The following is a 12,664-nucleotide window of genomic DNA, read 5'->3' on the forward strand; positions in this document are numbered from 1 at the left end:
TTCCTCCCTCCCTCGCTTTCTCCCTCTCTCCTCTGTCTCTCTGTCTCTCCTTCTTTCTTTCTCTTCTTTCCTTCCTTTCTTCCTTCCTTCCTTTTTCTTTCTTTCTTCTTTCTTTCCTTCTTTCTTTCTTCCTCCCTCCCTCCCTTTCTACCTCCCTCTCTGTCTCTCTGTCTCTGTCTCTCTGTCTCTCTTTCTTCCTTCCTTTCTTTTTCTTCCTTTCTTCCTTTCTTTTCCTTTTTCCTTTTTCTTCCTCCCTTTCTTTCTCTCTTTCTCTCTCTCTTTCTTTCATTCTTTCTTTCTTTTTTCCCCTTACCTTTTGTCTTAAAATCAATACTATGTATTGGTTCTAAAGCAGAAGAGTGGCAAGGGCTAAGCAATGGAAGTAAAGTGACTTGTCTAGGGTCACATAGCTAAAAAGTATCTGAAGCTGAGTTTGAACCTCCCATTTTAAGACCTGGCTCTCTAATACCTAAACCACTTAGTTACTTCCAGTTCCTTAATTTTCCAGTGAAGATGATGCTACTAGCAACTCCTTCATAGTGTTATTGTGAAGATCAAATGATTTAAATATCTAAAGCACTTTGTAAATCTTAAAGTGCTCTATAAGTGTTAGCCATTATCAATCAACAAACATTCATTTATTTATCCATTTTACTTTATTTCTAAAAGATTTCCTTTTTACATGTAATAACAATTATTTATCCATTTTAAAAAACATTCACCTTCTATCTTAGAATCAATACTCTCTGTTCCAAGGCAGAAGAGTAGTAGAGCTAAGCAATTGGGGTTGAGTGACCTACCAAGGTCACACAGCTAGGAAGTGTTTGAGATCTTGAACCCAGGACTCCTATCTCCAGGCTTGGTTATCTATCCACTGAGCCACCTAGCTGCCCTTCAACAAGCATTTATTAAGCAACGATTTGTTTTTTGTTTAGTCATTTTCAGTCATTTCCAACTCATCATGATCTCTTTTGGGTTTTCTTGGCAAAGATACTGGAATAGTTTACCATTTCCTTCTCCAGCTCATTTGACAGATGAGGAAACTCAGGCAAACAGGATTAAGTGACTTGTCCAGGGTCACACAGTTAGTAACTGCCTGAGACCAGATTTGAGTGCTACACACCTGAGAAAAGAAGATAAAAATTAAATGGTCTTTGCCCTTAAAGTGCTGATAATCTATCATGTGTATATATATCTATATCTATCTATCTATCTATATCTATATATATCTATATCTATATCTATATTATATAGTTAGAAAGTCAACAAATATTTATTAAGTGTCTACTGTGTGCCAGGCACTGAGAATAAAAATATAAAACTAGAACAATCCCCACCCTCAAGGGACTTCTACTCAGCTGAGGGAAACAACATGTATACTTGTAAGTAGAAACCAGATCTCTACTTAAATACAAAGGGGAATGAGGTAGTGAATAGAAAGTCAGTCACGGTCAGGGAGATTTGCCTTCAAGGTCTATCTCTGGCATACTGACTCTTCTACTATAGGTAAATCATTTAACTTCTCACTGACAGGCAATTCTCTAAGGCAGCTAGGTGGCTCAGGTGATAGAGTGAAGGGTCTGGAGTCAAAGAGACTCATCTTCCTGAGTTCAAATCTGACCTCAGACATTTAATAGCTGGATGACCCTGGGCAAGTCCCGTAGCTCTCTTTGCCTCAGTTTACTCATTTGTCAAATGAGCTGGAGAAGGAAACAAGATATCACTCTAGTATCGTTGCCAAAAAAAACAAAACAAAACAAATGGGGCCATGAAGAGTTGGGCACAACTGACAATGATTTCATAACAAAAAGACAACTCTCGAGACTACATTTCAGAACAATTGCTCATCTGCACTGGTGGGAGATTCCTCACCAGGGAGTTCTATAGACTGATAAAATCCTGAATGGAAAAAATACATATACAAATATAATAAAGATATACAAATATAATGCATATGTGAATATACAAATACAAAAACTACATATACATAATTTAGGGGGCCAAAAAAGGAACTAACCACTCAGGAATATTAATGATAGTTATTGTTCATATTAATAACATATTGATTAACATGTAGTAGTACCTTATTAACACAGAATGATGACGATGATGGTGGTGATAGTAATGACGATAGCTAACACATCTAGTAGTTTTAAGTTGTCAGACTTCTTAATATTTTTATCTCATTTGATCCTCACAACCATCTTTGCTTTATCCCCATTTAACAGATGAGGCAACAGAGGTTGAGAGAGGTCAAGTGACATATAATTCTATTTGTATCATTACATTAGTTTATGTTATAATATTATTGATTATAATAATAACAACCTTGAGAGGTCAGTGTTATTATTATCCCCATTTACATATGAAGCAACTGAACCTAAGTCAAGTTATATTTATAACATTTCATTCATCTCTGTTATAATTTCTATTATATATTTCTATAATGTACATATCATATATGAGTACATACTACATATAATTTATAATGTATAATGTGATTTTATTAGATTATTGATAAAATAGCTAGCATTTATATGCTTTAATGTTTCCAATGCACTTTACAGATCTTATCTCACTTAATCCTCACAATACCCCTTGGAGGTAGGTGCTATTATCACCCCATTTCACAGATGAAAAAAATGAGACAGACAGAGATTGTGACTCAGCCAAGGTCAAAGGAAAAAGATAAAACTTGAGTTGAACTTTGAACGAGGTTTAACATTCTGAGATGTTAAAGCTAGATGATAATTGCTCAGGTTCTTGACCTGAGTCAGGGAACTTAGTTTTTTGGGAGGAGAGTGTTTTGTTTGTTTTCTTTTTTCTAATATTTTGACATAGCTAAGTCCCAATTAGTGCTAATAATGAATTCCCAAGAAGTGGTCAGATTATTTGAATTCTCATCACATATTTGCATTGGGCTGGAATCTGTTACCATATTTTTCCATATAATTATATTTTCAAATAAGTACAAATTTGATTAATGCAATCATTTCATGGGGTTCATTATTTGCACTAATTGAGGTCTCTTTAAAACTGTATTCAAAAGAATTGGTTTCCTTTGTAATCTTATAGATTTCTTTTTTCGCATTTAAAAACATCATTCTGAGCAGCAGTATATAGGTTATACCAGGATCCAAAGTCAATAGTTTTTATCTTTACCAAGTCTATAGTTTGTTTTTGTTTTTTTACCAAAGAGATCCAACACACAAAAATAGATTAAAAATCCCTGTGCTCGACATCATCTTGTTTCACCTTCTTATTTTAGCCATGAGGAATCCAAAGCCCAAAGAATTGTAATCAAGGTCTCAAAGGTAATAGACAGGAGAGTTTGCAAACCATTTCTTCCTTTTTCCCCTTACAGTAGCCTTCCCCTATACTACACTGGCCTCTTGCCCTATATCAGTGATGGCAAACCTTTTAGAGATGGCATGCCATGCACCCCCACCAACCCACACAGGGCTATGCCCCATCCTCCCCCACCCCACAAGGGAGAGAGGAAACACTCCCATTGGGCTGCTGGACAGAGAGGAGGGTGAAGTGAGGAATGTCTTCAGCGAATGCAAAGAAGGGGAGGGAAGTGGTCTGAGCTCTCTGCTCCCCTCCAGCTCTGCCACCTGTGAGCCACCACCCCCTTACCCACTGTGCACTCCCATTGAGCTGCTGGGCAGAGGAGGGTGGGGAAGGATTTGAAAAAATGCTGTCAGGTGAAGTGAAGAGGGGGAGGGGAGCAGCTCCTCCTGAGTCTCTCTGCCTTTCTAGTAACAAACTCTGAGGGGGAGGGGGAGAGGGAGTGCTGTATGCCCACAGACAGTGCTCTGCGTGCCATCTTTGGCACCAGTGCCATAGGTTTGCCATCACTGCCCTATATTAATTGACATTTCATTGCCCACCTTTTTTCCCAAAAAGCTTACTTTCCAATCTAATCAACATTTATTAAGCACCTACTACATGCCAGGTACTGTGCTAAATATTATAAGTAATAGGCTATTTACCTATCATGTTATTGTTTTGTGCGATATTGGTGTTTTGATGGCTATTTCATGGGTCTTCAATGGTACTGAAGAGAAGAAAGATAGGACCAGATTTAAGCTTCAGAAAACCAGTTCCCTACTCCACAACCTTCTCGGCTCACTTGCATCCTTCTGAGATATACTGATACAGGAGAAATCTGGACGAGAGTCCAGATCATGCAGATCAAAATTAAAACATTGTTTTTTAGTGCATCTTAGAAAGGATAGGAAGGGAGGCAGCTGGGTGTCTCAGTGGATTGAGAGCTAGGTCTAGAAATGGGAGTCCTGGGTTCAAATCTGGCCTCAGACATGTCCTAGCTGTGTGACCCTGGGCAAGTCACTTAACCCCCATAGCCTAGCCCTTGCCGCTCTCCTGCCTTGAAACCAATACACGGTATTGATTCTAAGAAGGAAGGTAATGTTTTTTAAAAAAAGGATAGGAAGGTACAAGATAGGTAGCAGCAGTTAAGAGTCCCTCGACTCCTCACAGTCTCCTCAGTTTCTACTCTATAGAGCAGTTGTGAGATTCCAAGGAGACAATCTACATAAAACAGCTTTGCAGTCCTTAAAAACATTGTAAAATATCAATTATGATTCTGCCTAGCAGGAGAAGTAGAGGCATCACAGTGCCATAAAAAAGCTCTGTATTTGGAGTCAGAGAACCTGAGCTTAAATCTCTGCTCTGCTTCTTATTCTCTATGTGACCTTGTCAAAGATCCTTAGCCTCTTTGGGCCTCAGTTTTCTCATCTATAAAAAGAGGGGATTGTACTTGATTTCAAAGGTCTCTTCCAAATCGAGTTCATCATAAAAAATATATACATCCAGGATCTCCCTGCTGCAGGGCAGGAACTGTTTTATTTTTATCTTTGTAACTAACCCCCATTGCCTAGCACAATGTCTGGCACACAGTAGACACTGATGAATGTTTGCTTTTTTGTATTGAATGGTGACATCACCATTTCCTGAGTCTTTGAATTTTCTCTACACAGCCTCCTAAGCCTTTACCACTTTGTAAAAATACTAATCAATTGAAAAATGCATTTATAATAAAATGCTTAACGTTTACAGTGCTCGCTATTATGTCAGGCACTCTGCTAAGTGCTTTACCGTTATTACGTCATTTGATCCTCAATACAACCTGGGAGGTAAGTACTATTATTGTCCCCATTTAACAGATGAGGAAACTGAGACAAATTGGCTTGCCCAAGTTCACATAGCTAGTGAGTGGCTAAAACTAGATTTCAGCTCAAGTCTTCTAACACCAGATCCAACACTCTTACCACTGCACTGCCAGGCATCACGTTAGGCACCAGGTAGGGTAGTCCCTACCTTCAGGAGGCTTACATTCTATCAAAGGAGAAAACGTGTACATGTATAAACTTACAAAAAAAAAATAAATATAGGGGAATGTTGACTAAAGAACCAGCCGTTGTATGATATCCAGAGACTTGGTCTCAGAGTCAGGAAGGCTCGAGTTCAAGACCTGCCTCTGACAAATTCTGGCAGGGTGACCCTAGAGAAGTCCTTTAACATCAGTAGCCCAGGCAGCTCCCTAAGATTATACATTGCAGCAGATGCTTATCTACATTTATCTTCTCAAGTCATGAAGCATTCATTAAGCACCTACTATGTGCCAGACACAATGCTCAGCACTAGAGATTCAAAGAGAGGCAGAAACCATTCCCACCCTCAAGGAGCTTAAAGTCAAATAGAGGAGACCATATCTAAGCAACTATATAGAAACAAGATATATAAGTGGGTATTGGGAAAGGAAGTTTGTTCACCGAGCTCCAAACAACAAGGAAATTTCTGGTGTGCTTCAGAGCAATTGGAGGGAAGAGGCAATAGCCCTGGACAATCAAGAAAGGCTTCCAGTAGGAGGTGGCATTGGGGTTGCGCTTTGAAAGAAATTAGAGATTCTAAGAAGTGGAGAGGAAGGGGAGGCATTCCAGGCTTGGGGGAACAGCTTGCATAAAGTCCTAAACACAGAAGATGGAATGTGTGGATGAACTGGTTGTTTAGTCATTTTTAATTCATGTCTGACCCTTTGAGACCCCATTTGGGTTTTCTTGGCATGGATACTAGAGTGGAGTTTGCCAGTTCCTTCTCCAGCTCATTTGATGGATGAGGAAGCTCAGAAAAACAGGGTTAAGTGACTTGCCCAGGGTCTTACAACTAGTATGTGTCTGAACTCAGGAAGATGAGTTTTCCTAAGTCCAGGTCCACCGCTTTATTCAGTGTACCACCCAGCTGGCCCAGGTCGGGGTGGACCATCAGGCTATTACCCCGACCTCCACCCTGCTCTTTCCTAAGGCTCAGGGACAGGGTAGTCTCCCTTATGCAGGCACCAATTGTATGTCTGTTATTCTTCGGCCATAGGAAACTGCTGCCCAGGCCAGAGACGGAGGAGGAATTTTTAAGGGTGTGCCGCCAGAAGGAGAAAGAGCTAGAAGCCCTCCCCTGTCTCTATGCCTCCGTGGAGGTCGACATGTGGAGCAGCGTGGAGGATTTAATCCGAGTCATCAAGGAGAAGATAGGAGAGGAGCAACGCAAAACCATCTGGATTGATGAAGATCAGCTGTAAACCAGGCCTCCCTCATGTTGAACTGGGCTTGTCAGTGATGGGCAGGCCCTGACCAAGCAGAGTTTGGGCAGGTAGAGTCCCCCTGGGGCATTGCCCGGGGCTCCCCAGTGCTCCTCTGCCAGCTCTGTTTTCGGGCTGCAGATGGAGCAAACACAGATGGGAGGACCTACTTGGGCCTCTGGGTAATGGAAGCCCCAAGGACTGAACTTCCCCCTTGGTAAGTTGTCCCACCCCAGGACTCCACTCCCCTCCCTTCCCCCCTGGCCCAGGGGCAACAGCAGCTGTTTTAACCGTGAGAATGGAAGAAAAAGTGGGAGGGAGTTAGGAGTAATTTATTCCACATACTGCCTGGACCCCATCCCAGTCGTTTAGCACTCCTGACGTTATCAGAGCCCAGAAATCTTCAGGGAGACACGGACTCAGCCAAAGGACATCGAATCTAAGGCCTCTGGGTCTCCTTCCAGACCAGACTAGCAATTGAATGTAATTCACCAGGGACTCTGCTCTTCGTCCAGTCATCCTGGGCACCCCTTAAAGCAAGACCACTTCTCTCCTGTGTGGTCCTTTCTGTGGGGTACCTGTGTGGGTAGCCTGGCCAGGCTGGAGTGAAAGAGAAATGCTGCATTGTCCTAGTGTTTGTTTTTTGCATTAAAGTACCCTAAATCCTGAATTCTCTAACATTTGTTCCTTTTACATTTGGCAGGAACTTCCACCATCCCCTCTCTCCTCACTCTAACCCCACTCCCAGCATTAGAAGATGGATTCTGCATCCTTAAGCAAACATTTCAGAAAGGGCTCCAAGCTTCTTTATGAATTGCAGGATGAAAAGATTTCCCTGGATAGTAGGGAGGCCACAGGGTTTTGGGCGACTGGCAGGAACCTCAGAGGTCATCTAGTCCAACCAGCTCCCTCGCTTTATAGGAGAGAAAATTGACCTTGAGAAGGGGGTTGTGGCTGCCCAAGGTTACACGGGTAATCAGTGGCAGAGCGTGGCTCTGGACCTCCAGGCCTTTCATTCCTTGGCTCTTTCCCCCTACCCTGCCTCTTCTCCATCAGAGTCTAACTGTAGAATCCTAGGATCATAGATTTAGAGCTGAGAGAGGCCTCAGAGGCCATAAATCCTGGTCTTTATCTCCGTTTCACTGTCTTCCACCCCCTGCACGTTACCCCTCTGCTCATCTGGGCACCCCTTTTGGAAACTGCCATCACCAGGTTTAAAGCTCTGGATTTAAGCCATGAACTAAAAGGATGAACTTCTACACCCTGACGGTTGCCTTTGTTTCCTCCTATTGAGGGAATCTGCCCAGAACAACCTCCCCTCCTCCTGTTAACCAAAAAGTCTGAATGCCAGAATGCCATGGTTAGGTGTGTTTTTTTTTTAAACAACAATTGGATCCAAATAAACCTTTGGTTTTATTGTATAGGCTCATAGGATCAAAGGATCCCCTCACAGGATCATAGGATCAAAGAGAAAGAGAAAGGAGGAGCCTTAGAAACCATCTGATCCAAGCCCCCTATTTTACAGATGAAACTGTAAGAAACATTAAGTGACTTATCCAAAGACATAGCTATCAAAGGATTTAGGGTTCAAAGGGGAAGGGAACAAGCATTTATTAAACTCTTACTATGGCCCAAGCACTGTACTAAGCACTTTTTGAATATCATTTCATTCTCCCAACGACCTCGAGAGGTAATTTTACAGAAAAGGAAACTGAGGCAGTCAGAGACTAATTGACTTCTCCAGAATTGCACAGCTAGTAAGCACCCAAGGTTGAATTCAAACTCAGATCCTCTGACTCCAGACTCAGCACTCTATCTATCTGCCCTGTGTATTCTTTGCTCCAAGTCCACCACTCTACCCACTACACCATATTGCCTCTCAATGTATGTAGGACTTTGAGAAGCAGATGACAACGAAATAAAAATGGTTCTAATCCCCTATCCGCTTCCTTAGCCCCGACTCTCGCACCCTGGACATAATATCCCCTGCCATCCTGTAGTTTGAATAGAAGGAGGGAGAGAAAATAAGGGAGAAATGAGGAAGAGCACAAAAAAGGGAACATAGGAGGGAAAGGAGGGAGCAAGCAAGGGGGAACATTTGGAGCATTTTGCACCTACTTAACAGTGGAGGAGCAGGATTAAGGCAAGAACCTGTGAATTCCTCCACCTGCTGAGAAGTGTTTGGGGCTATTGTTAGGTTGTCTAGCCTGCCTGATTTTAAAATCCCTCTATATTACTCTCACCCTGTTTGGTCTCAATAAGAGGAACAGTTTCTGCTTGAGATATTTATTCTTGGTAGCTTCAAGTCCATTGCATCGTGTACTATGAAACTTTCCTATCTTTGCTTTGTTTTCTCTTGGTTTAGCTTCTCCATCTCTGCTAGCTACTCCTAGTCCTGAAGACAGGACCTTCTCCTATGGTTTGGAGATTGGCAAAAGTTCCTTTTCTTTCTGCTTTTCTGGGGGATGTTGGACTTCAACGCCACAAACATGGCAGGAGAGAACATGTGCTATTGAAATTAGAAAGGACTTCCATTCTCTGGGAGTGCTTTGAGACTGAGCCTAAATGTTGCTAGGAAAGAACAACTTGCTTTCCCACAATGCCATGGAACCCAAGGGCAGACATTGATTAGGGGAGAGCAGGAAAAATAGAAAAAGGAAGGCCTGTCAGGCATGAAATGTTGGCAGGACAATGCAGCATTGATCAGGGGTTTAGGCAGCCTCCAAGAGTACCTGAGCCAAACAGAGGTGGGAGATGCGACTTTTCTGGTCAGGCCGTTCAGATGAATGAATCACACAGAACCAGGGTTCAGGCAGAGCTACTTGCACTCAAGTCCCCACTGCTCACACACTAAGCTAGGTTGCTGTGAATCTGTTCGTGTCAAGGTAAAGGAAAGGGGCCTACCCCTTTGCTAACAGGTAAGCAGAATAGAACTGTAATTCTGTCTTTATGCACTTCACAAAAAAAAGAGAGCATGATATCTTTAATGGTTATCCACACTGAATTTGATCCAGTTGAACAAATGAATGGAGGAGGGAGGAAGCACTTATTAAGTGCATATAATGTGCCTGGGGGGGTCCTAAAAATTATTAAAAGAGACAGTCCCTGCCCTCAAGGAGCTTTTATTCTCATGAGGAAAAACAATACATATAAGGGAGTGCCGGCCAGAGTAGGATATTTCATTCTAGGAAATGGGAAGTGAAGGTAAGGGAAAAGGTAAGTAGAGGCAGGTAGATTGTGGTGTGGCTTGGCTGGAGGAGAAGATGAGAAGTGAAACTGAAACAGGGCCTGGGGTCTAGAGTCAGTCAGTGGAGCTAAGTGGGCTAGTTTGTGAAAAACCCAGTCGCCAGTCCAACAGGTTGAGCCCTAGGGCAGAAGCTCCAAAGATTCTTCTCTAGGAGACAACTTCTCCAGGACCTGGGGGAGGGATTCCAGAAGGTACAACATGGAAGTTAAAGACTCAGGGTTGGTATATAGGGTATCAGATCAAGTGGAGTCAGTCGGCAATGGCGGAGAGTGAGATAGAGTCAGTGGAGGATTAGATGGGATGGGAAGCTACCAAGAGTTAAAGGGTCCAGAGATAGCTATGGGTATGATGAAAAATTGGCCTCAGAGTCAGAAAGACCTGAATTCATGTCCAACCTCTGAAGCAGACTGTAGGACCTTGGACCGATCATTTAACCTCTCAAAAGACTGAATTTCAGAGCACATGCAAATCTGTATTGGAATGACACATGTAAAACCCAGTGGAATTGTGCATTGGCTAAGGGGGGTTAGGGGGACTTGGGGAGAGAGAAAGAATATGAAACATGTAAATATGGGAAAATATTCAAAATAAAAATGAAAATGGAAAAAAAATCTGTATTGGAAGAGAACATTTCCTCCAGATTCAGATTTGTTTTTAAACAAAATATATGGGACAGCTTGGTGGCTCAGTGGATAGAGAGCCAGGCCTGGAGACAGAAGGACCTGGGTTCATATCTGGTCTCTGACAATTCCTGTGACCTAGGCAAGTCACTTAATCCACATTGCCTGCCCCTTACCTCTCTTCTTTCTTAGAACTAATACCTTGTATTAATTCTTTTTTAAAAACCCCTTAACCTTTTTTCTTCATTTTGCAAAGTATGTATTATTACTGTTATCATTTTATTTATTTTTATTTTTTTAGGAAAAACTGTCCTGATTTTATTTATTTAATTAATTAATTCAGAGTACTTTGCTGTTATTATTTTATTTATTTTTACTTTTTTAGGAAAAACTATCCTGATTTTATTTAATTAATTAATTTAGAATATTTTTTCCATGGTTACATGAATCATGTTCTTTCCCTCCCCTCCTTCAACCCCTCCCTCCCATATCCAACGAACAATTCCACTGGGTAAAAAATCCTACCTTCTGTCTTAGCATCAATACTGTGTATTGGTTCCAAGGCAGAAGAATGGTAAGGGCTGGGCAGTGGTGGACAAGTGACTTGCCCAGGGTCACACAGCTAGGAAGTATCTGAAGTCAGATTTGAATCGAGGACCTCCCCTCTCTAAGCCTGGCACTTAGTATCAATTCTAAGACAGAAAGTAAGGATTAAATTTTTTTTTAAGCAAATCGGTGCCTAGGATCCCTACTAGACATGCGAGTTCCATTAGCTGGTTGTCCTTTCTTTATGTGCAGTTCCATTGCCCGTATTGTACTGGGGATTGGGGATAAATGGTGCTCCTCCTGAGTGTTTGGCCTTAGGGTAAGATTTCGTGGTCGAGGGTACTCAATCATAAACCATGAACTCGCGTGCAAAATGAGGAGGCTTGGCACCTAGACAGCTGATCTCTAAGGCCAGTCTCTTCAGGTCAGTTCGTAGCTCTAACGTTCTGTTATCTGAAGACCTTAGAAATTTAGATAATGGAAATCGGAGAAATCGGTGTCTAGCTTAACTGTTTCAAAAGCTCCCTCCTCTCCATGGCACCTCTATTTCAAGCCCATTTCAGACCTGGTGGATTTCTGGCAGGCCCGTATAATGTGGGACAAGCCACGTATGCAAAGGAAATTTCTTCTAAACTAAAATGTCCTTCCAGAGTAAATTGAAGAATCCTCCTGTTGCTGGAACTGCCCCTGGAAACGAATTTGATGTTTTGGAGAGGAAAAAGGCCATGTTTCTCAAGGTCCTCCTGTGCTTATTTAAGGCCAAATAAACTGCTAAATGTTGGGAGTTGAGGGTTGGAAGGACTTCAACTTCTATCTTGTTAAAAGCTGAAGTTAAACAGTAAATTTTCTCCAAGCTGAGGCATTGTGTTTGTACTTAGAAACAGTGTTTCCCAGTAAAGCACTTAGCACAGAGGGGACAGACGTGCTTGGAAAAAAAACACTGGAGTAAAAAGCTTGCTGATTTATTTTGATTTTTACTGATTTCATTTCAGAATCCTCTGTCTGGCCCATTGTGTGCAGCAGGGCCAAACATATGCCTCCCATGTAATTCGCATTTGGTGGGAAGGGGCCTGGGGCCAGAAATAGGTTTAACTCTGGGAATGAGAGCTGAAGGTGGTTTGTGTGTCTTAAAGTCATTTAAAACATGCTCAGGCGTCCTGAGGTAGGGTACATTATCTATGCTAATAAGACGAAGGAGAAGGAGGGGCTTGGCAAAGAGAAGGGACAAGGCCCTTGGAAAGGAAGCATTCCACCCAAGAAATGCTGTTAAGGCCGGCAGGACCCAGCTCTGAACCCTGGGGAATTAGAAGAGGGGGGGAATTTCAAAGGAGCCTCATGCTATGGTCTTACCCTAACTTTCTGGGGGCTGCTGGGGGACCAGTAATAGTCAATACACGTGGCCAAGTTTGAAAGGGGCACGGGTAGGGATTGGGGGGGACGGGGACAGGGTGAGACGTGGGCAGGCACAGAAGCCTCCACAAAATGTGTCTGGAGATCAGCTCCAGTTTTCGCCAAAAGATCCAGAAACTGATTTTCTATTTCCATAGTCATTTATATTAAGCCACTTGCAAATGACCCAGGGATGTCAGGGACCCTGTAGGGAGCCAAAGAGCTGTTCTAGACAGACTGGCTGGAGAACGGAGGGGCTGCTAA

General features: G+C 42.4%; 1 protein-coding gene across 1 annotated transcript in view; it reads left to right on the plus strand.

Moving 5' to 3' along the window:
• Positions 1-7,268, plus strand: part of CARD11 (caspase recruitment domain family member 11) — a 65,784-nt gene extending 58,516 nt beyond the window's left edge. The window contains exon 20 of the mRNA XM_044678813.1: positions 6,394-7,268. Coding sequence (XP_044534748.1) covers positions 6,394-6,598 — 205 coding nt within the window. The 3' untranslated portion in view covers positions 6,599-7,268. The remainder of the gene's footprint in view (positions 1-6,393) is intronic.
• Positions 7,269-12,664: the final 5,396 nt, after the last annotated feature.

Source organism: Gracilinanus agilis, chromosome 1 (genome assembly GCF_016433145.1).
Source record: "Gracilinanus agilis isolate LMUSP501 chromosome 1, AgileGrace, whole genome shotgun sequence".
Classification (NCBI taxonomy): Eukaryota; Metazoa; Chordata; class Mammalia; order Didelphimorphia; family Didelphidae; genus Gracilinanus; species Gracilinanus agilis.